The sequence below is a fragment of the Stigmatopora nigra genome, chromosome 22 (genome assembly GCF_051989575.1).
Source record: "Stigmatopora nigra isolate UIUO_SnigA chromosome 22, RoL_Snig_1.1, whole genome shotgun sequence".
In the NCBI taxonomy this organism is placed as follows: domain Eukaryota; kingdom Metazoa; phylum Chordata; class Actinopteri; order Syngnathiformes; family Syngnathidae; genus Stigmatopora; species Stigmatopora nigra.
Window position 1 is genome coordinate 6,073,905 of NC_135529.1, and position 24,422 is coordinate 6,098,326.

General features: G+C 41.8%; 2 protein-coding genes across 5 annotated transcripts in view; both read right to left on the bottom strand.

Moving 5' to 3' along the window:
• Positions 1-85: 85 nt before the first annotated feature.
• LOC144215687 (rab11 family-interacting protein 1-like) lies at positions 86-9,667 on the bottom strand. 4 transcript variants are annotated; one of them, XM_077744773.1, is made up of 7 exons: positions 9,522-9,658; positions 8,794-9,351; positions 5,842-6,266; positions 4,745-5,600; positions 1,805-3,733; positions 1,397-1,469; positions 86-1,184 (listed from the first exon to the last, which is right to left on the bottom strand). In XM_077744773.1, the coding sequence occupies exons 2-7, from the start codon at positions 9,141-9,143 to the stop codon at positions 984-986; spliced, it is 3,834 nt and encodes a 1,277-aa protein (XP_077600899.1). In that variant the 5' UTR covers positions 9,144-9,351; positions 9,522-9,658; the 3' UTR covers positions 86-983. The 4 variants fall into 4 exon arrangements, with proteins under 4 accessions (XP_077600899.1, XP_077600900.1, XP_077600898.1 ...); XM_077744774.1 differs by lacking the exon at positions 8,794-9,351 and having other exon boundaries at positions 9,522-9,667; XM_077744772.1 differs by lacking the exon at positions 9,522-9,658 and having other exon boundaries at positions 8,794-9,504.
• A 321-nt stretch (positions 9,668-9,988) lies between these two features.
• The window catches only part of LOC144215418 (adhesion G protein-coupled receptor A2-like), a 34,051-nt gene continuing 19,617 nt past the window's right edge, over positions 9,989-24,422 (bottom strand). Inside the window, exons 3-19 of the mRNA XM_077744338.1 lie at positions 18,305-18,376; positions 17,115-17,186; positions 16,936-17,007; positions 16,461-16,624; positions 16,160-16,373; positions 15,893-16,057; positions 15,616-15,814; positions 15,376-15,525; positions 15,111-15,272; positions 14,791-14,991; positions 14,521-14,710; positions 13,806-14,014; positions 13,602-13,729; positions 13,347-13,470; positions 13,130-13,278; positions 12,487-12,576; positions 9,989-12,345 (exon numbers count right to left, since the gene is read on the bottom strand). Of these exons, the coding sequence (XP_077600464.1) occupies positions 10,944-12,345; positions 12,487-12,576; positions 13,130-13,278; positions 13,347-13,470; positions 13,602-13,729; positions 13,806-14,014; positions 14,521-14,710; positions 14,791-14,991; positions 15,111-15,272; positions 15,376-15,525; positions 15,616-15,814; positions 15,893-16,057; positions 16,160-16,373; positions 16,461-16,624; positions 16,936-17,007; positions 17,115-17,186; positions 18,305-18,376 (3,763 nt within the window). The 3' untranslated portion in view covers positions 9,989-10,943. The remainder of the gene's footprint in view (positions 12,346-12,486; positions 12,577-13,129; positions 13,279-13,346; positions 13,471-13,601; positions 13,730-13,805; positions 14,015-14,520; positions 14,711-14,790; positions 14,992-15,110; positions 15,273-15,375; positions 15,526-15,615; positions 15,815-15,892; positions 16,058-16,159; positions 16,374-16,460; positions 16,625-16,935; positions 17,008-17,114; positions 17,187-18,304; positions 18,377-24,422) is intronic.

Below are 24,422 nucleotides of genomic sequence, written 5' to 3' on the forward strand. Positions count from 1 at the left end.
AAGAGCCATGTTTTTTCACCTTTTTTGAAGGACACATTTCTTTTGAAAGGCATCTTATATATATGCATTCATCAAATAAAATCAGTTTGCATTTGGATACGTCTTTATTTGCAAAAACACAATTACATTTGTCATTTATGTTAACAGAACCATTGATCAAGCCATAATCTATAAGGGACACATAATGTATCTTGTCAGTGCTCAACCCATGAACAATGAGTTTCACACAAAATAAGGCTTAGGAAGACATGCTGGAATTTCTGCAAAGGCATTCATGAAGAGGGTAAAAAAAAAGATAATAAAGGCAAATATCCTGTGTTCATTTATAAGGGCCTCTAACTCTGACAGGACAAGTGGAGGCCAATTGAGTCTCTCATTGGCATCTCTGATTATCAAAGACTTTCAGGGGGAAAAAACATCATTTCATGTTTGCAAAAAATCACTGCAGTCTCACCCATACCCATCAAGAGATGGAGTCAGGTGGTAGAAAATATGTGGCTACAACGCTAGAGAAGGCAAAGCAGCTGATTAAAAAAAAGATACCCCAGCAGAGGGAACAATCAGGTGTCATGAGGTACTAAAATAAATAAAATTTGATAAAAAAAAACATTCACAAAGCATTTATATTGTAAGAAATTTGAATGATTGTTTTCTTATACTATATTGTTCATTTACATGAAGGTAGAGTGAAATACAGCACACCCCTTGCCTTCTTCAAGCCATTTAAAATGTGTTTAAAGCATGGGACTAAGCTTAAAAAAAACAGCAAATGAATTAATATTTAGCAGTATTTGCTCATGTATTAACCAGAGATTATCTCAAGGATCTTTAAATAAATTTGAATATTCCACAAAGTGTATAGGCATTAAGACTTCCATAAGGACGCATCTTGGTACACAATGAGAATAGTGTACACACAAATTCTAGGAAAAATGTGACAGGGCTATTATGTACACTTGGCTCTTCTTCCGGTAGCTGTTAGCTCACGTGGGCTTGGCGTTCATGGATTGCAGGATGGCGGGCTTCTCTTCAATGACACGCACCAGCAGGTTGTCTATGTACTCTTCGAGCTCACCGATTTTGCCGTCTTTCTTGGAGAGATCTGCTTGCTGCCTGACCACCAATGTGATCAACTCTTCATGGGTGAGCTGAGTGAATGGTCCGCTGTTAGCCATGCCAGCAACCTGTGTCAATCATAAAAGTATAATAATGTCCTGAAGGAATTCAAATTCATTCTTGAGCAAATTTGATAACATAACAAAACAGTCTTTGTTATATATACAAAAAAGAAAACCAAAAATCAGTATTGGCGCAAATAGAGACTCACTATGAGCTGCCACAGTTATTTTTGTTTTTGTTTGTGTTCGTATTATATATTCTTAGCCTTGTTTCTTACCATTCCGGCTGTTCCTTTTGGAAGATACAGGTTTTTCTGTTGAGAAGTGCTCATGGGCTGCACTGGATGAGGCCTGTAAGAAAATGTATATTCTTAATTCTGTTAGGCTATATACTGTTACACAAACCAAAATCATAAATTCGAAATGTTTAAACCCCATATACTGCCATTGATTTTCAAAGAATAATTGGACATGTGTTATTACAGTCAGGTTATCCAACAGAGTTTTTAGTAAGGCCTAAAATGTGTACAAATCATGATCAAAATCCAAGCCAGAGTTATCCAAGAAAACCAACAATCCCAAACAAGCTGAAGCAAAAGACCAAAGATTCCATCCACACCATAGCAGCAATGATCAAGAAGAGATGTGAATCAACTCTCTAAACTCACCACCATATTAACTCTCACCTGGATAACACTGAGGTAGGCTCATCTTCATTGCTAATCTGTTGACTGACAAGCTGAGATACAGAGGGTGGTAACAATGCTTTCTTGGGTTTCTTCCTCGCAGACAACACGTCTGGTTTTGAGGATGTTTCCGTGGTTAGGGCAGGAACCGGCACTGAAGATGACAAAGTGGACGATACCGCAAAAGGATCACTACCAAATGGATGTTCCCCATCGAAAACTTGGGCCTGTGCCTTCCCATCAGCCGGATGCCTATGTGTGAAGGAATCAATGGCAATATTCTTGGTGGTCAGTTCTTGTTGACTTTTGGTGTTTTTTTGTGCATCTGCAGCTTCTTGAGGTTGAGACTTTAAAGATTTTTGTGAGTCACTTCTCAAAGGAGGCTTTGAGATTCGTTTCGATGAATTTTGTCTTTTGAACACCGGGCTGATTGGCCTGAAAGCGTCCTCTCTTGAGTTCGTATCGTAACCGTTCAAACTTGACAAAGAATTAGATGATTTGTCCTCAGTGAAAATTCTGTCCAAATCATCCGTTGTCATTCCAAGGTTTTCAGGATTTTGTTCCCTCTGTGCTACCCGGGTGAAAAGGGCATCTGATGCTCTGGCCGGCTTTTGTGGTAACCCCGTGTATTTAGAAAGTGTACCTGTCCTGGTATGTGGGTGGTACTCAGAACTACTCTCATTCTCTTGAGTGCCATTTTTGTCTACTTCGCTCATATCAAAACCGGTGTTTTTTTGGGTGATGCCGATATCAGGAAAAGTAGATGTGGCTGTAGAATGTTTTTGCTCTGTTGACACGTTCATGGATTGCCTTTGCCTTGGTCTAGCAGTGGGAACGTCAGTGCTCTCTGAAGGTTTCGTCTGTCCAGCAAACGTTCCCGAGTCTCCATCTCTTTCGCTTGATGAGCTGGAGTCACGAGCCGATAGAAAAGATGGTCGCAAAGCATTCTCCGATTCATCTAATGATATATTTGAGAAACTGTCTCTTTTAGATTTGTCATTGTTTACTATCTCGGTTGTTCCAGAGGGAAGAGACCTAGTAAGCGACTCTTCGCGCCATCCGTTGTTCTGGCTTTCTCTTTGACTGGAATCTATAATTGATCTACTCTGCATCGTTAAAACTTGCTTCGGGGGAGGAGGAGCTGCTGTTTTTTTGGTTGAACGATGTCTGCTTTCCTGCTGATGTGTTTGGAAATGCCCAACAGCAGAGCTCTCTTCTGAAAATGAAACTTTATCTTCCACTGGGACCCCTGGGCCATCCACACTCATCTCTGGACCTGTAAGCTCTGGTGCACTGTCAATGCGCCTTTGATTGACCTCAGCAATGATATGATCCCATCGTGTGTGCCCCTGTACCCCATGCCTCTTCTGGGGGAATAAAGTTTCATAATCAGGAAGTGGAAGGGATAGTTTTTTGTCTTTCGGAGATCCATCTTTCTGTCTGATGTTCAGTAACTCTCTCGCTGGGCTCAGAGTTCTGTCACCCTGGGACTCATATATGGGATACAAGGGTGGTAAGGGGGCTCTTCCACTATTATCAGCCATCGTTGGTGAAGATGACACGTTGTCCACACTATAAGATGGGGAACCTGGTGGACTTTCAGCTGGCGATCGAGGCCAACTTTCAGCTGGGGAGCCAGGTGGACTTTTAAGAGAAGTTTCTCGGGGAGAACCAGGTGGACTTTCACGAAGGGAAGGAGTTAGACTTTTAGATGTGGAACCGGTTGGACTTTCCCGTAATGTCAGAGGAGTCAAAGATGAATGAAGGTTGGAAAAAGTATAAGAAGAGTCATACGGTAAACTAGAAAGGGGAGATTCAGGAGCACTTGGGGAAGAGCACTGCTGATCCACTGGAACATGAAGGGTTTGAGGATCAGTGTATTCCAATTGGTGGTGCTCAGAGAATTCACTTTCCAGAGAATGAGTCAATCTGCCAAGAAGTGAAAAAAGGCCTACAAATCAGTGAAACTATCAAATAAGCCAGAGTTAGGTCCACCTATATACACCAGCCCATCCCCTACCAGACTGTAGCAACTATAACAACAAACGTTCCTGACCAAAGTGGTTGTTGGAGAAAACTCAATTCAAGAGATTTCTTTAAACTGATAAGGATACAAGTAAACTGTAAACATTGTTACACAATGTTTAGCCTAGAAATATATATCCTGTTCAATGGAAATGCTGCAAAGACCGTGGATGTTTCAATTTTGAATTGTGAATCTTTAGGCATAAGGCTTTATTAGTCCTTCGCCCTATTTAAATGCATTAAAATTATATAAATTTCCAAACTAAGACAGACGAATACAAAAAATAAAACCGAATCCCCCCTTCAAAGCCACCATCTATCATGTAATAATCAAAATTCCAACATAATTCACAAAAGCAAGTACAGTTTGCTCACCATGATGACCCCAAGCCAACAAAAAAAGGCCACCAACTTCCAAATGTTAAGGAAAAACGGAGGAAGAAAAAGAAAGGACACACACACACACCCAAGACCTAAACATTATAAGTCACACTGCAACGACAGTACTCCTTCCACAACCTGTTTCACAACATCTTTACAAAAACGGACACGCCCTCTTTCCCATTAGACAGCAGAGCCTTCAGGCCAGACAGGTTCGTCAACTGTTGGGAGGAATACTAATGCTCATCCAAGAGTCAACAATGTGAACATAATCTCAACAAACTAAATGTGTCTCATTCATTGTTCAAAAATAAATGAGGAAAGAATGTGACGCCAGTGCATTTGCATGTTAAACTGTTATGTGCACTTCACGGAAAGATTGCCAAAATATAGACGTACTCTATTCAGCCAGCCATCTGTTAAAATCCACATAACAGCAAAGCTAATGGAAATCCAAAGTTAAAATAAGAATGTACCCACAAGCCCAGTAAAAACAAATACTAGTATGCATTTTTTACTAAATCAAAGGCCTACCTTGGTTTAACTGGAGACACTATTGCAGTACGATTCAGGAAGTGCAGGTTTGAGGTTTGTCCGCTAAGGCTTGATTTCGGCTCATCAAATGGACTTTCATCGCTATTAAATTGATTGCTAGAAGTGAGTGAAAAATTCTCAAACGAGCTTCTGGCGTTGAAGTCTTGCTGATCTTGTGTATGATCGTGCTGAGCTTGTGTGGTCACTTCCTCAGCAGGGTAAAGTGCCTCTTCCTTTCTTTCCTCCTTCTTTCTGATCATTCCAAACAGAGATGAGAGCCTTTCACTCATGGAAGCCTCCTCCTGACGTTTTTGTGCTTCGCTCTTTTGGGTCATGGCCTCATTCTCCATTATTTCCAGCCTCCTCTGTTCTTCTTCCTCTTCTTCTCTCTCCTTCTCTCTTCTGTCTTCATCTTCAAGAAAGCGCCCGTTCCTTTCATATTCCTCGCTCTGTTTACGATTTTCTTCCTCCAGTTGTCTCTGCTCTTCCTCGTGCAATCTCATGGCTTCAAACCGGCTTTGTTCCTCTTCCTCTTGACGTCGCTGGTCTTCCCTCCTAAGCCTATCTCGAGTATCAGACCTGAACAAAACCACCGGTCTACTCTTGTGTTCAAAGTCACTAGTGGTCTGTTGAGGTACAGTCTCCATAGAACCATGGACGGAGCTGTTCACACTAATTGTGGAGCTACTCCTATCCTCTGGGTCTTCTGGATTCACCTGAGCGCTATTAACACTAGGGTTGGTTAGGTCATTGTTGCTGCGCTTGGAGCGACTTAGAAAGGATAAGGCACCCAAAGACACTTTGCTATCAGAGCTACCACTTCGCTTATGCCCAAGGAACTTGAATTTCTTCTTGGCTATGGAAGAACAGAAAAAAATGTGGGGTCATTTCCCAAATGAAGTGTATGATTCCACAGTAAGTTACTTAGTACTTAGAATGACCCACTAATGACAAGTCGGCTGATTGGCATCATTGTATATTATTGTGTACTCTTTCTAGTAATTAGAAAGTAGGCTGTAGCTCATCCTTCCAGAAAATACATTCATCAAAGTAGTGGTGCATTGTAAAAATCTATATTTTTATGGTTATCAAATTACCTTCAGGAGTTTCTACATTGATGCCAGATGAGCGGCTACCACTCAGAGACGAGTTCTTGCTTGGAAGAGTCCCGAGAGTGGACATGGACTGGGAGGAGTTCCGCTGTAAGTTGGATTTGGGTGCAAAGAGGTTCTTGAGCTTTGATTTCTTTTTTTCCGCTCGTGTTTGATTGGAGGAGATTGAATCGCCGTCCCCCTCGCTGTCTGTCAGGACATGGCTCATAGCTGAGCCAGAGTCAGAAAAGCTGTCCTTTTTCTTCAAACGCATCTTATCTTTCAACTTGGACATGCGGGAGCGAGGCTTGTCCTGCATAGAAAGGTCCACCATGCTAGCTGACATGTTGTTCCTCAGGAAAGTGATCCCTAGCAGTACATCGCCTCGCACTTTGTCCTCCTTTCCAGTCTTGTTCACCAAAGGGAACCAACTGATGATGACAGAGAAGATTAATCAGAACATAAAAGTACTAGGTACAGGTTATAAGTGTATTGCCATCTATTGGAGGAAAACATGATAAGTCAACGGAAACTAATGGAAATTAATTGTAGGTCTATAACCGTCAATGGCAGTGAGTTAAGTGTAGGAAGTAAAATAGTATTAGTGATTTTTTTTAAATTAATAGAGCATAAAAATGAGCCTACGGAACAAATGAGCGAAAGTTTGCTTTTACCGAGGTACAGCCTGTTTCTATAATTGGTGGGAGCATTGATTGTGATAAACTACCTGTTCCCCTTTACAGAGATCATTGGCCAAAAATATTTCTGCTGACGGCTTTATGGCTTCGCAGTTCATGAGAAGTCCACTGCTAAATTTGTCAATTTTCTGTCAAAGAGATCTGTAGTGGTGTTTTTAAAAGATAAACGCCAAGCTTGGGAACAAATTAACATTCCTTTGACGAGGTCATGAAGGATAGTCTAATTTCAGTGCAGTTCAAACAAGGCTTTCCAATTTGTTTCACAATTACAAACATAGTTTGCATGAACTCATTGGCACTACATTTAAATAAGATTGAAAATATCAATTAAAATGGCTACTTTGATTTATCAGATTGAAAAATAATAATGCCGTTAAATGTCACTCCACCCAAACTGAAATCTAATTCAGTCTCTATCTTTTCAAGGTCACTAGATTAAAGATAACATTTATGAAAAAAATGGTCAACCAAGAACCATGTCCTTTGCCCAACTTCATATATAGGCAGCTTTTGCCTATCTTGTTTTGAACTGGCACTCTGTTACATCCTAGCATCTTGTCTGCGTCATCATTACGTGTCCTCAAATGGTTTAAAGACACAATGAATTGATACATCAGTAGAACGACAGGCTGTTCATTAACACACTGTTCTTACTTAGCCTTGCCCCACAAGCATTCGCTTGTTGTTCCTGCAAGTCAGGTTCCACCTGGTAACCATTGGAGATATTATTGTTTGGAGCCAGACAATGAATCAAATTCATATCGGTTCATCAAAGAAAGTTTTTGTCTAGATGGATGAGGTAATCACTTCTTTTCTAAAACCAACATAATAGCTCAACAGAAAAATAATAATCCAATAATGTAAAACTCTCATTTCTCATGATCATATAATAAAAAATGGTAGATTATAGCAGGCACATTAAAGGCTATTTTAACTAAACTAGCCATTAATCACATTTTGACCCTGAATTTGCAAGTCATGGAAGGTGAAAAGATCAGGTAACACAGCCCACATGAGTGGCATTCAAGAGGAAGATACATTCAGCTATGTTTGGGGAGGGACTGAACTTTTTCAACAAAGCGTGAAAAGCTCCCATGCAAACACAAACATAAAAAAAAAAAGAAAAAAGCCATGAGTGCAGTGACCGAAACGATAAACTTGCTTATTTCAAAATTAAGATCACACAAAATGCTTTTCTCTCCACAGGCCTTTACATTCATTTATATCTTGACTGAGACGCAAGCATTTAAATGTTATACCCAAGCTTCAAACAACATTAAGTTAATGGCTCTGAGGAATGTGTGAACTTCACACAAGCAATGTGAAACATTAGTTTTAGGGTGGGTCTGTGACACATCATATAACCTTATCCTTATCACAAAACTCACCTATCCAGCACTTCCAAATTTTTTAGACAGATACAAGAATGAGCAAAAATGAGAAATCAGTACAACAGGGTAGTGAATGGCAGTCAATCATTAAAAAGTAGTGGGTGTCCTTCATATGAAGGCATTGCTGGCTGTGGAATCCTATACAAATACAAATGAAAATGTTTAAATACAACATTTGTTTGTATATTTTCTCATTAAACACACAGGTGAGCTTGAACCTAAACATCTTGCTTTGGAATGTATACAGGTTACACCTTGTATTGTACCGGCCGCCAGCCAATCAAATGGAAACAATCATTCCCTGTTCCCAAGAAACTGTGGCCAATATGACTTTCTAATGTAATGTTATCTTTGTTTTGGGCAAACTAACTTGGAGTTATGACAGCCAGGCTGGTCACACATGAAATGATCTGGGTCAGGGGTATGAAATCTATGGCTCGCAAGCCATATGTGGCTCTTCTTTTGAGGGGTGGATTGGCCTCTCTACTAACCGGTAAGATAAAATATCCCTCTAGCACCTTTGTAATCATATTTTCCCCATTATACTCTCTGAAATTAATTGATTAGTAACATCGTAACAATGTTGTTAAAAGAATTCTAAGACTTTTTTTTATACTTTTAGCATTGAAATAACAAAAAAGCACACACTCGTGTATTTTGACTTTTAAATTCGGAGTATGCCTCTCAAGGAATAACATATAAAGTGTGGTTCTTGCTCTATTAAAAGGGTTATGGGCCCCTGATCAAGGTTTTCATGTTGAATGACACTTACAAGGACACTTGGGGGACATCTTCATCATTTCAAAGTCCCCCCAAGCACATACATCTCAATGTTATGATAAGTTAGTTAGTCAATCAAGAGTTCTTACTCGGGCTTTTGTCGAGACTTGTTTTGATGCAGATCCACTAAATTGATGACGGCTTGGCCCAGGAACTTGTCAAGACCGGCCTGGACCCGGTGCATGACGATGATGTATAAAGTGCAGCGATCGACGTTCCCAGAGTGGAAGAGAGGCAAACCGAAGGAAGCCTCCTCTTTCCATACCGGGGTCGAGCTTTTCTCATCAACCGAGGTAGAAAACTTATCTTTGGCCACCTGGATGATGGCATAGGCGTCGTTGGTGCCATTCTTCCCCTTGGAACGAAGGTTCCGAGCCTGGTGCACCGTTACCTGCACGCTGGTGGGGAACGACTGCTGGCTTTGCTCGACCAGGGACATTGGGCCGGAGTCCACGGAAACAGAAGCAAACGCTTCCCCGGGTACTTTAGGAAGGGAGGATCGAGGTGGGGTTGCGTTTCACCTGCAACCTTCTCTGATAGCAGGAGGTATCTAGTGTATAGAGTTACTGAGTTCGGCTTGGGTTCAGGAAGCGCAGCCTGGTGTCGTAGTACGTCCCCTTCTTCCTCGTTACGCTACATTACAGCCTCTGGATCCGCATCAGACAGTGAAATCAAAAATAAGTGAACGATCATGTGATCTAACCCTTTAAAGTAAGTAGTTGGCATAAAATACCACAGGCAACTAAGTCAATATGCCTTATAAAAAGTTAAAAACACCAATACAGGTTTGTGATTCCTAATATTAATGTGAACTCACATCTCATTGGCCCGAGGTTACTGTCAATTTATTATATGATCATCCGATTGGTCCTTTCCATGAAGAGGCGTGGCCGAGGAGAGGAACTAGGCCACTGATCGGGGACCAGTTTCCTGTATTGAAGCGAGTGAGCAAAGGAAGCGCACGTCACTGCAAGACCAAAAAGTCTAATGACTAATAAAGTGTTTTGTATTGTCTCTTGCCGTAATAGTTGTTGATTTCTCAAATAAGACGTCAGAGAAGAAATCGGATTAAACGATCTTCTTTGCCTCGTCAAATACTGGCCCTTTTTTAATTTGAAGTGAAATTTATTTCCATTCTTTGACCCCTTATAGGCTGTTTTTGCTTTTTCATAAATATTTTCTTAAAATAACCTGGAAAAGGCCCCTGCAGCTCTGTCAAGGATAAGTTATGTTGTGTATAAATAAAGTAAAATTACATATGAATAACAAAACTAATAAAAATGAATGAATACAGAAAACAAATTCTGGTTCTGACCCCTATAAAACACTAAAGTACATATTTTGACTGTCAAAATGCCAAAAATAGGAGCCAACGAGTTCAATGAGTGTTCTATAGAGGACATTTTTAAGTACCTCTTTCTGAAATGTGAAAAATAGTTTTCAATCATTTATTTTAAACAAAGGATTTCTTTTCACATCAGTATTAAAATGTCATTACTTGAGGTGTGTCCACAAAGGGATCTTGTTATATGGTAAGTAATTCTCTCGAGTTCACTGAAAGAATTGTTTAGTCAATGACAAAAGAGGGCAGCAAAAGTACAGATTGCAGAAGCACAAGTTCCTGTTAAGACAGCTTCCTTAAAACCTGAAAATATATACGTATTCGCTATTTTTTTAGTAGCTGTCTTTCGATATCACAAATGCACATCTTCCACAATTATATTTTATTACATGGAGTGCTGAGGGCAATCCATAAAGATTAAAAAACAAACAAACAAACAAAACATCCATTCAATATTTCAAAATGTCACATTTTTTCTTTTTTAAATGGCAAAGGATTATGTACAACCAACCACTCATACATACTTGCACACACATGCAAAATAAAAATTAGGTAAATCAAACGTGATCATGAATGGAATTGCATAAAGCTGAATGCTATAAAAATGAACAATCTTCTGAAATGCATAGAAAAATCAAAACAAAACAATAAATCTCATTAAACTTAAATCCAATATGTGCACAATCTTACAATATCATTATTAAAATAAAGCACATGCTTTTTACTGTATTCATTTTTTCCATATTTTACATCAAATTATTTGCTACTGGAAAGTAGCCGTTTTGGCTCCCGCATCCCTTTTTTTCCATCTTAAATTATACATCAATAATCGGGAGCCATTTTAAAACAGTCTCTTAAAATGTTTTAAAAGTAACACTGAGGTTCATCTCCAGATTACTACACAGTGGTTTCGCTCTTCCACAAACTGCTCTTCACACCCACAGAGTTTTGGGATTGATCTGTGCCGCTCAAGTCGTGGTCCAGCTCTAGAAGTGAATTCTTCAGGTTGCCATTCGGAGCCGCAGCTCCCGGCACGGTCGCCGTAATACTGTTTAAAGGGTAAGAGCAGCGCTTAGCGTCCCGCTCCGCAGCAGCCGCCGCCAGTTTCAAATTGTCCCTGCTGATGCATCGTCTGTGCGCGCCGTTCATGGCCGCTCTGCTGGCCACAGAGGGGAGGAGAGGGTAAGGTTTGCGGCTGCCGCTACTACCCCCGTCACTACCCTCCGAAGGACTGGTGGCCAACGACTGACCGACGCGCTTTCCGTTTGTCAACGCTCCTGCGTGGCTCTCTGGGAGGCTGTGATGGATGCTCCCATTCTCTTGGACCATGTGTGCTGAGCTGAGGTTCTCCAAACCAGAGGGACCCAAAGCCCCAAGGCTTCCCCCACCTCCTGCTGTCCTTAAAGCTTTGAGACGGTAGTGACCTCTACCATCCCCCCGGTGGTGATACTGGCTATTGCCTTGTTTAGTCCTGCTATTCACTTTCCTTCGCTGAGGATGCACGGGAACGGAAGAAATCACGCTGGGGAAAACATAGTTTGATGGCTTGGTGACATTGTCAGTGCTGGTGCCGGTGTTGATACCGGCAACAGCTCGCGAGGTGTTGCTCGCAGTGTCTTGCGCCACCTGCAGCAGGTTTGTGAGTTTGCAGGGCCCGGGTCCTACGCTACTGATGCCGCTCGGAGTAGACGATGACCGAGGGGATGAAGAGTTGTGCGAGTCGCCCGGTTGGTGGCCATTGATGAAAAGTTGGGATCCCTGCTCAGAGGTTTGCGCGCCACTTCCCGTCGTGCAGGTGTAGGTGGACACCGGAAGGGCGCCGCTGTGAAGTGGACAGCACGGCAGCCACGAGGCCTGCACATCCGCCCGCCGGAAGCAGTGGTGCGCCACTAGGGACACCCCCAGAGCTATGGCCACCATCCCATAGAGAGAGCTAAACAGCAAGCTGACGTGCCCCGTCAGAAACACTGCCATGGCTCCACAACACCAAAGTGTCATGAACAGCAAATGAGTGGCAACCAAAGTTAAAAACTGTGTCTTTAGCGAGTACTGGTCCTCCACAGCCACGGTGGAGTTTGAAGGGCCTGCAGCGGAGTCTATGGACAGGAGGCTGATGCTTCCTGCTAGTGCAGGTTGGCTCTCAGTCACAGGAGAAGATGGGGTGGTTCCTATGCATTCTTTGGCAGTACGGCGTCTCAGGCAGAACACAGTGCACAGGAAGTAGATCCAGGTCACCAACACCACTAGGCCGGCTGGGACAAAGAAAGCCCCCAGGCTGGGTCGCCACACAAGCCAGCAGCTGCAAGAGGAAGGAAAGAATCCATAAATGGTCAAAGCAGAACAAGAACTTCATTGTGAAACTGACCAATCACAGCGAATTATTCACTTTGGTATTAAACATAACACAAAGTCAAGGGGTCGGCATGACGATGAAACTCACTAAGGGCTGTTGTCTCCGTAGTTGCTGACATTGACAGCTGCAGTGATCCCACAAATGATGAGAGGAACTCCACCAGCTATCAAATAGAACCTTGAATAAGAGTAAAAAAACACGTGTTTGACCTCGAGTGAGTCAGTGTCATATATGTCCCCTGTTGTGACATGAATAGAGCTGTGTGAGCTTTTATTTTCTGTGCGGAGAGAGAGGTCAGTAAGGTTGTCATTTATTGCGGAAATAGTGCCATATATCCGAGTGGGCAACAAAGAGGGTTTGGAGTAGCAGCATCGAGTATGATCCCGGCTATGGGATCACAGGGGCAAAACGAGGGGAAAGAAAAGGGGTTATTTGGGAAGACAGTGCGCTCCCTGAATCTCCATCCAGATTTACAGCGACCCCTTCTCTGCCCTGTTATGCTGGATTCATACATTCATCTCGCCTCCTTCTTACTGCCTTATTGCTTTTTGTGTCTTACAGAACGCCTTCGAGGTTTCATGAAAACAGAGGGACTTTAGTTGTTGGTAACAATGGCGCCTTTAATGGTGCTCAGTATGGGTGGTCGGGCATGAGAACATCTGCGCCCATCTAAAAACATAAGCCAAATCGACTCCTAATGGAAAAAGAAGAGGGGAGTTGGTGTTCTGACCTGAGCATGGGCCGTTGAGTTGGTGGAAGCGGAGAATCTCCTTCGGGTGACAGTGGCACTCTCCACATAGCTTCTTTGTAGATGACTCTGGCACTAACACCGATCCACAGCAGGGTTGACAGTGAAGAGTAGTGCAGCGTGATGCCAACCTGTTGGGTAATACTTGAGTTAAACTTTTATTTTCAAGGCTTGAGAATAAATCCTTAAACCCACGTACAGCTTGACAAACAATTGGATAACTGGTCAGGGTTATGCCTCCAGCATAGATGGCTGTTGTCATGGCGATGTGGAAGCAAGTATTCAGTAATGTATGCCAGCTTTTTCTTGAAATGTGAATGGAACTGTTAAAGGGAAAAAACAAATAACAATAGTGTTCATTTCTTCCCAATCATTAACATTTTATTTCACTATATTATTTGCTTTTAAAAATAAAATGAAAGGTAGCATTTGGGTATAATGCAAAATGAAGTACCTGTGGTATAGTATGTGAGTTATGATGATGGTGAAAAGGCAAAGAAGGAGCAGTGCAGTACAGGCATACACCACAGGATGGAGAACCCTTATGGATGCGGGTGAAGAATTGGGGAAGTCTGGCACCTCCTTGATCACAAATGAGAAAAAAGTGAAATGATGGGCCTATAAGGACGTGCAAGTTAGAAATAGATTATTAACCTACCTGCAACACAGCGTAATTGCCGAGCACAGAGCAGCGCATTGTGGAGGTGCTGCCGTCACTGTGGACTAGCTGACATCCCTCGGAATTCCAGCCTCCCTGTTTGTTCAGTGTCTTTGGACTCCACTGGGCCCCCACAGCATCACTTCCCTGGGATAAGTGGCGTAGTGACACCCAGACAGGCTCTGAGTGATTCCACATATTGCAGCCATCTGTAGCATAAAGAAGAAAAAAAAAGCCTGACTCATTAATTATTATTATTTTTATACATATATTATGCAGAAATAAGTGTACTGGTAAGTATTTTTAATACCTTGAACATTTATCTTTATAATAAAATATTACTTGTTAAATCAAGATATCTGTACTTTCTCTTATTTATTTCAAAATGGAGATGAACGCGATTTCTTTTGTAAGGCCCAATTTAAAATTGTTGCGAAAGTGATTTTTTTCCTTTTTGTCATGTTTGTACATTCTGTAATTTCTAGATTTTTACATAACTAAATCAATACCTTTACCACTATTTATTTAAACAAAATTATCTTTACTTCTGCTTAAGGATATTGTGAGTTATTTTTCCTCTTTTGGTTGATCACCACTGCACGTAATATGTATTTCAACACTGATTCATCGCTAACAGAGCTCAAACTGGAAGAGAAAACTCTTATCTATGACATGATAGAATTAAGGGAAGAAGCTGAAGTTTAGTCTTCCTCACCAAGTCCCACAAAGATAACGGGAGTGTTGACATTACGCCTTTGGGAGTGCCCCGCATTCTTGCTTGAATTCCCAGTCAGAGGGAAAAAGCTTCCAGTTCGGAAGACAACAAATTGCAGTTTACAGTCTGCAGGTGCATCAGAAGGAAACAGAGTAGCAGGGAGGGTCACAGAGGCAACAGCCACTGAATTCTAAAGAAAGGAAAACAAGTGTAAAATGTTGACATTCACAACGACTGCATATCAAAATGGAATGAATGGTCAAAGCTCACCTTGAGAGGAAAATTGTTCAAAGATGTGTTATGAGACCCTGTGCTGCAGCGAAAACGAAGTTGTTGTTCATGTGTTAACTCTGAAGTATCCATTCCTAAAGTGGCTGTTGGGAATTCACGGCGCTCATAGGCAGTGCAGGTCATACCAGTGAAGTGGGCTGGTCGAATTAAGTGGGCTTCCATTACAATGTTCCTTGACACCTGCAAAAATCATGCTTAGCTATATAAATTCTTATCTGATCACTGAATTAAAATAACATTTTAAAACAAAAATAAAAAAGCTAAAAAGACATAAAAACAGTACAAATGAGAGTTCCCACCATAGAAAAGTCCTGAGCATGGCTGTGCAGCTGAGGCCAGGCCAGAGACTCCAAAGAGCCCACTATGGAACTGCAGGCTCGCTTCTCTCTCTGGGCCAGAGTAAGGATTTGGTCATCCACCTGCATAAGGTTGCTGCCCATCTCTACCAACACCTCTGGCAACTGGAACCAGAACAATAACACTGATAAATTGTTGTACTCTCACCTGCAATAACAATTCTAGCCCCACTACAGTACGTCTTTGTAACATAATAAAAATCCCAACCTCTTGCAGCTGTCTGACATATTCCATAAACTTCTCCATCATCTGGGCTACATAGAGCACATCCACTGAGTCAGTGAAGCCTGCCGCCTCTAAGGTGTATTTGCGTACTTGATGGGCCAAACTGACAGCATTTGATGTGTTAATGGGACTCTGCAATGAAAGTGTTTGGCAAACACATTAGCGATGACCCTTTTTAATAGTCAGGAAATATTCATCACTTCCCGTGACGGCAGCACTGACCAGGATGAAGGTGTGCAAGACACGGGTGATGCCATTGGTGTAATGACAGTTTGTGTAGTTGCCCTCCTGCCACTTTCCGAAGCGGTCACAGAGGCGAGAAGCCTTTTTCTGTTCCACGTCACCTTCTACGGGCAGGGAAGGATAACGCAGCTGTAGGCAGTACTGATGAGAGGTGATGCCAGCCAGGGTTCTTGGCCACCTGAAGTTTCCCACCAAATCAGAGTGTGAACGATACACATTTGAACATTCGGCTTGGATATTTGCAGCGGTTATTTACCTGAATTCGCCCCGGTTGTTAACAACTTTATCCTCTGGACAGAAGGAGGCGCTGTTTTCTAGCACTACTATTTCAACAGCACGAGAGGTGTTTCCCCTCCCTGTTGTAACTACACACTCCCACTCTCCACTGGCCTCCACGTGTACGTTGAATAGAATAAGTTCACTGAATATGAAACACAAATACGACACAAATTAGTGCCCTTTTTTGATTCAAGACTTTTAAACACAGCACCAAAAGCACATTTCGTGACGATGATTAGTTTACCTGGTGATAAATGTGCAGTCGTGTAACACATTGCTCTCCAACTGGACTCCTTTCTCTGGGTCCGAGGTCACCAGCTGACCATTATGATGCCAGTGTAAAGCAGTGACTTTGTCCACCAGGGCGGCTGTGCAATGGAACGGCAATCGATCCCCTTTGAAGACCACCTGACGCTGAGAGGGCAGCAGGGTCAAGGTGTGCAGGTCCAATGGGCCTTCTGGGACAATGGAGAAGGCAACATGACTGAGAGGGGCCTACTTTATATTGATAGGATGGGTTTTGATTTGAGTGAAAAGATTCTCACCACAACTCAACTGGCTTTCCCGAAGTCCTCGTAGGGGTTTTCCCTTGAGGCTTCTGGGATAAGCACACAGGGTTTCATCTCCCAGTCGTGCTGAGCTGCTGCGGAAGAAGCCTGGGATCCAGTGCAGCCCGCAGTCACATGACAGGTATTCAGAGTTGAAATTCCTGTCGAAAAATAACAACAAACCTATGACTTGTGTTGCCAAGATGGAACACTTCAGATTCATTCCTACAACATGAATTTTTTTGGAATTTAAGACTTCAGTTTAGGTTGAAAGCGGATAATATAATAATACCCTATGACGTTTTGACCAAAGGAACTCTTCAATTTAATTCTTTGGAATTTTGGTTTGCGGTCCGCATTTATTTGCATTCTCACACAGTTTACCGAGAGAAAAATGTAATTCACGATTGTGTGTTTACAATATGGGCCTAGGAAATACAGTGGCTGTTGGATGTTGATGAAAAGTACTCACACAAGCTTAAGGGATGGTAGCTCCTGAAACACGCCGGCATTCAAAGTTGATATGATATTTCCAGACAAGTTCCTAACCGAGCAAAAATGGAATGAATGGGCTATCTGGTAGTTTTACCAGACACAGAAAATCAAGACACAGTAAGTCCAAGTATACTGTACATCATTTTATGTACTTACAATTTGGTGAGATTCGTCAGTCCTTGGAACATGTTTGAAGTCAGGCAGCCAATGCGGTTGTTGGATAGGTCACTGAAAGACGAGAAAAGACCAAGACTTTAATTTGGACACTTTTGATCCATGAGATATGTCGCAAAAACTGATGATATCATGGCTCTTTCACATGATACTTCTTTGACTTTAGACACTGAATCAAAGCATATCTTCAATTTGAACACTCTTTCGATCATTAGGACATTACTTCCCGTCCAAATAAACCACTTCACCACCTATAAAACCCGATACAAAAAAAGAGAGTCTGAAGATTTCCCTACTTAAAGCTTCCATGGAATACCAGTCAGTGTTTATCACTCATAACGAGTCCCTTTGGCCTAAGTGTGATGTATTGCCACAGCCAGAGATGTGCTCTGGTGCTTGTCTGACACTACCCAGCAGAGTCCAAAGCATGTGTTTATCTCCCCCTGTTTGTTTTGAGAAGCTCCAGAACTTGCAGGGAAAACATAAGCATGGGAAGAGTGAAGGCAAGTCATGCAGGGAAGTACACATGACAGCAGCTCTGACCAACACCTCAACTGACCAGTCAACTACCTTGTGATACGTCAAGATGAGTGGTATTGTTGTGATGGTCAATAAATGTGTCATTTTATGGTTAATAAAAAGTTGATCAAATACATTTGGAGTTCACTTGTTGATTCATGAAATATAATAATATCAAGTGAGTGTTAGAGCTGCAATATTATACACAATGTTCAGTTCACACAAAATACGAGTTCGATAACATTAGTACTATAGATGTGTACTGGTATAACAATCGCCCTCTGTGTGCTGCCAGGTCAATCTAATCTGCCCTGGCCTCCCATTCTAATTGGATTGCAGCCAATCTGTTCGCACTTTAAAATATAAATACTTTTTAAAAGATCAATCTTTTCAACTAATTTGGATCCTCTCGAAATTACGCGATTGAGAACAATTTCTTATCACCTGATTACGAACTGAAAGTGGAAGGATTTCAAGATTGTATTTTTCCATTAAAGTTTAGAGATCCTTGATATAATGCAACAACCATTGGCACTTTATTGTACTTAAAAAAAAAAAGATTATTCCAATCCTGTAACCTGTCTTTACCAATGATACAACTCTTTCTATTGCTTTTTCTGCTCTGAATTGGAAGTTGGATCTCATCTACTTACAGTTTCCGGAGCTCAGACAGGCCTTGGAAGGCCCCAGGCATGATGGTGCTGATTAAGTTGTGCTTGAGATCCCTGTGGAGATAGAAAATATCAAATGATATAACGCGCACAGGGGTAATGTTGACACATCTTCACATAGACGCTTCACAGGAACGCTTTATGAAAAACAAGGGAGCCGCAAGAAAGTAATTCTCATGGCCTAACCTGGACCCTCTAGCAGAACCCAGCAGGATTCCACACAGAAATAAGAAATCTTATCCCAGCAGCCACCTGGCCTTGATGTGAGTAACATACTTCTAAAATGACGAGGGAGAGTTGTGTGACAGTTTTATCTTCTTCTGAAACTGTTCCTACTGTAATCTGCACAGTTAAGAAATTATTATTCATTTTTTTCAGGTCCCTTTGAGGATTTAATTTAATCCTACTCAAGGCATATTTCTCCACCCGCTTCCCATTCCACATCCACACCCATGTGGTAAAGAAGTTAGCAACCCCCCGCCATATCAACTTTGAGTTTACATCCAAGTTTTTTTTTTTTTTTTTTACTGGTCTTGTGGGAATGTTGAGGGCCAAGCAGGTCAGGAGACTGATAGTTATCTGCAGGACATGGTCCATTCAAGTTGGAATGTCCAAGTTCCTCCACCATGAAAAGTGCCAATTTTCACTGCACGGATTTCCGTGCACGGGCTCATGAGTATTAATCCAAGCCTATACAGGATGTGGCTTTTACCTATTCCATTTTTATAAAGGATGCTACTTCAGTAGGCATGTCATTAAGGGATTCTTTATCTAAACATCTGTCTTTCCTCCCAATTCTCAGCAGTCCTGCCTTACGCCATGATAAAGCTATTTTGATCAGACAGGGGGAGGACAGTGGTTTTTGGGCACAGATTGCACAAAAAATAAAAGTATGGCACATCTGGGAATGGGCTTTTGCTAGATTATAGATACCGGCGATGGTTAACGGTACGTGCTGCAGATGTTATAATAATATACCTGGCTATATAAATGACATACTACATTCAGTGCTCTTTTTAACGCCTTGGATTATTTTTGTTCCCTTTTCTTCTTTTAGATTATAATAATATGCTTGTATTTACAATCATAAATGTAATATTATGTAATCTGCCATTACTACAAACATTCATTCATTTTCTGTATTGCTTATCCTTACAAAGCTCGTGGGGGTACTGGAGCCTATCCTAGCTGACTTCAGGCACCAGGTGGGGGGCGGCCTGAATCTGTGGCCAGCCAATCGCAAGGCACCATGAGACAGGCAATCATTCCCTTTTGAATTCCTACCTAGGGGAAATTTAGAGTGCTCAACCAGCCCGCTATACTTGTTTTTTAATGATCCCCGATTATCTCTGAGCCCCTGATTTCAGAACTTTAGCTATTATATGAACAAAATAAAAAAACTGTATTGTACAGGTACAGCAAAGTACTGCAGCAGTCAATTAGAAAGCTTACAAAAACTTGTTAGTTGTGACGTGTTCTTGCTCTACACATTGACGAACTGTCGCTAGATTAAAGTGGATACTTGGTTTGAGTAGCCCCACACAAGAACGTTACCATCTCAGCACCCTTGATTTGTGATGTCTGACAACAGCTGTCACCAAGTAAGGATTATACCAGACCAAAAACACTTCAAAGATTCATGCATGCTGAGCATGAAAATCAAAAAGGACTGCGTTTGCGGTTCTGACAGTCTTTCTTTCTTTTCCATGACCAATAAGGACTCTTGTCCCAAGTTGTACTGTACTGCACTGACCAAAGACCGAAGCAAGCGTTGGAGTTGTTGCGGTTTGGAGCAAGAAATCCTTGTAGCCCCCTCGCCACCCTACCCGTGCACTTTGCAAAAATTTGGTTTGTCACACATAAAAACACAGTAATAAAGTAAATGTGTAAGACTATGTAAGAAGGAAAGTTGGCAGTCTGCATTCATAAAAGATTTTAAAAGAAAAACATTTGTTCACATAATATATAACATCAAATAAAATTATACACTTTTTTTTTTTTACAATACAAGCGGTGTCCATTGACAGCATCAAGTGGAGGTTGTTACGGTTTACTATTGCGGTGTCATTTAAAATGGCCATTTTTTTTGTCGTTTCTGTGGAGTACATTTTGGTAGACCTCATGAACCCTTTTATTGCTCGGTGTTGCAAAGAAATTGCCTGGCTAGAAAATGAATTTCTCCTTGAGTTCAATATAAAGCGTTGCAAAGAGTTGTTCTACTGTGTCTGAAAAGCATGTTCGGAGCGTGGCGAGACAATGGAGATGCATAAAGCGTTCCAGAGTTGAAGAAATTCACTAAAAGGAGCACAACACTGGGGACGTGAGCTCTCCACTGACATTGTTTGAGGCACGGCCCCAGAGGGAGCTGGAAAAATGACTGAAGCCAGGGAATGGCTGCTCATTATCGCTAGACTGGAATCAGGAATTTCCTGTTCCTGTAATTTTTTATGGAAAGCCATCACAATCTTGGGGCCAATTTCTTCCCTGAAATTCAATTTATCCCGCCCGCATTGTAAACGTATTTGTTGCTTCGATGTGCTTGCTGTATGTAAAATCAGAAAAAGAAAGAAAGTAAGATCTTACTGGTTCCTTATTTCCCGACAAAAGGTCAGAGGAACCATTTTTGTTCCGCGTGTCATTTCCTGTCTGGTTGCCGTCTTAGCAGAGGCCTTCACTCGTTTATTTTTACAGTTTCCTTTTTCTCCTTTTTTTTCACAAGATAGCTTTCCCCTTCTGGGAGGGGCAGGTGGTTTGGGGGATTGAACACTGAACAAAATTGTCCCTGTGCTGAGTTCAGACCCCACCTCTTTACTTCTTAACACACTTATTCACAATGGGGTCTCTGTACCGCGCCCCCAAACACACTCCTGCCTTTCCCCCAAAACAGGAAACCAGGATCTGCAGAGCTCTTGTTTTCCTACTAATTTCCTGCTTTGCTGCCCATTGCTCTGATTATTTTCTTTATTTGCTCTGCTCCCTTAAGATTGCATACCTAATCAACCTTTGTCTGGGCTTATCTGGAAACCGATTGCTTTGTAAAAAGTCTAGCCAAAACCAGGTATACTATGATCATATTTCAAATGGGACAGCTCATTTTATAATCTTATCTTCTTATTCAGTAACATGCTTGAAAACATTCAGAGCCTTCATTTAGATATGGAGGAGTAGAACAGGAGTGACACTTTTATTTTCTGCAACACTTGCTAAGTTGATTGGCATGTTTTATAGTCTGCAGCAACAGGGGTGCGGTTGTATTTTGCCATGAAAAAAATTATTACCTTCCAGTCATTGTTGACCTCATTTTGGGAATTTGGAAGAACCAAAGAAACAGACGATTAATGCTATTGCTTGTGTGTCAAATAACAGGCACGTTGTTGGCCATTAATCATGTTATGCCTGTGAAAAAAACATTTCATGCACTAAGAACACTGTCTATTAGAACAGTTTAACAGTTCAGACTGAGGCAATGACAAGAACATCTCAAATTCCCAAATTCCCTAAAGTCAAGTGTAATTTAAAAATGGACCCTGGAATATTTCCTGGGAAAAGTCAAGTGATCAAAAGACTTACTGATGACCACAGAAGCAAACTGAAACTTATTGCTATTGACTTAATGCTTGGACTACAGCAACAAAAGTGGTACTAGAACTAGTGAAACTGTGAGTTGGGGGTGCTGGTAAAAATACTTTCCAAATGGAAAAACCTATTTATGTCTTATCAACTTTTCCCTGGAAGTTTTCAGAATAGTTTTAGTGATATACTACTGTATATATTATATTGAATTTGGTAATTGGCTTAACTAGCAGCTATGAGTTTCAATAAAGCCCCGGAGCCATGACGGAGCTGGGCTTGTAATACAAACACCCCGCTCCTCCAGTTTATCTGGAAGGCACATCTGGAGTCTATCAAGTCCAGCAGCACCCCCCTTTCTGTTTCCTCTCGCCGGCACGCTTAACCCTTTCCTCACCCGCTCCACCCCTGTGCGATAAGCGTGAGGTTACCCAAGCAGGATGGCGCAGGGAAATGAACATTGTCAATGCATGGCACCCACAATCCTTTTAAGTAGTAGTGGGGCAAGTGCAAACACAGATGAGGCCAGACAAAAGGGCCCTGCTCTGCGATTGTATGTGTGGCCCACCTCTTCTTTGTTCTAACTCATCAACGTCATACACTTTGCTTTTTTGGAAATCTCTCGCTAAGCAAAACAAGCTCACGTTTATTTAAGACAAATTGCAGGGGCAAGTGTTCCCTCACTCTCTCCGGCCACCATGCCATCTATAGCCATCATGACTACCCCTCCCAAGAGTCGGCTTGCCTGTTTAAATTGGACTGCTTCCTAACCACTAAACGCTCAAGAGTCGCCTGTCTCCTATTTAGCAAAAAAAAAAAAACACACACACACACAAAGTACGCTCATTTTAATCAATAATAAACATAATGTGATAATGCTGCCTTAAGTATATATACCATGGATGCAGCCCAAACCTTTGCAAAAGGCCAGCTAAATGTTGCATGATGTTCTCTCCCGCCCGCAAGGGTCATTTTAGACTCTCTTGAGTTGAGGAGTTTACATAACGCCGCCAAACCGTTCCGTTCTGTCCACGGCAGCGTCCTGCTGCTCCCTCATCCATCATCATTGCTGCCCTCTGCTCCCTTTCTCCTCCCCCCCCCGTAAGGGTGAACAGACCTGGTAATGAGGGCCTCTTGTGCCTCGCCTGCCTGTCCTACGTGTCCCATGGCGCATAGGGGGCTAAGCTGGACAACAGCCAGGAAGCCTCAGCCCGCTTTTGCTCATTATTCTCATTACCTCGTCTCAAATCAACACTGGACAGGGCGCTGGGATCTGTTCACAACTCATAAAGGTCCCGGCTTGTTAGTGGGCCTGCGTGCATCAGCTCAGGGGTGGGGACACTTGTGGAGGCCTGTTAACTTTAAGTGTATCTTCCTGCAAACTTTAGATCAATATACTCAACTTTAATGCCATAATATTTGGGATTCTAACTGGGTAGAAAGTGTAATTTAATGTGTCATATTAAAAAGGGAAAGTTAATATAGCATAATGACCTTTATGTGAGAGGAGGCTGCTCAAAGTATTTAGTATGCACATTGTAAATGTCTTAAACCGCTCATAATAGAAAAAAGAATGTTTAAATACAAAAAATTAAAGCGCTGAGAGTGTAACTACTTTATGAGCTGAGTTAGAACTGTGTTGAATGAAATAAAAAGGAGTAAAACTATGACTAAAAGCCAGTGCAGCGAAAGCAAACAAGCTATGAAATATTTTCTCTCCTCTCCCATTGAACTCAAAGTGGAACACCTCCTCCTGGGCCGGAATGGAAAAAAAATACATATAATGTCATCCACCAAACCAGAAAGTGGTCAGCCAACTAACTAGCACAAAGACAAACAAACACCTATACCAGGCTCCATGACTTGATGAATGTAGTTTTGCTGTGTTTCCATTTGTCTCCATGGAACTTTCATCTCTTGCATGTTATTGTGCGTTAATTATGCATGAACCAAGAAACAATCTGCCAACACACAGATGACCAAAAGAAACACAAATATAGTGCTTGACCATGATTTTCACTTTTACAAACAGTTTATCCATCTATGCATGCAAAAAGGTGCAACTTAACTATGTCAATATATCACACTCTTCCACATTAGCCAGGTGTGATCCAATTCCAAAAGTGGAAAAGAAATGAGGTATTCCCAGTTCCAAATGTAGTTGTTGGAAGCCACGACTATTTTAAAGACTAGAAAAACACAGCTACAAGGCAAAAACAAACAAGACTAAATTGCTCCACTGCACTTGGGTGGTTTGGCCAGTTATGAAGGCGATCGTGGCTTTGAGGAGGTTTGTCCAAAAGAAAGGGCTAACTGTGTAGATTTCTGCAAAGTCGAAGCGAGGGCGGCTAAGCTATTCATTTGTTCGGCCCGCTCCCAAGAACAGATAAGATTGCATTGACAAAGAATATTTCTAGTGTCAGTGTTGTCTTTTCAAACGCCTTGACAACTAATGAAGATGTCCATAATAGGAAGCGTGCACATGGCATTTCTGCAAGGGCTAGCAGTGGCTCATCTGTGATATAATGGC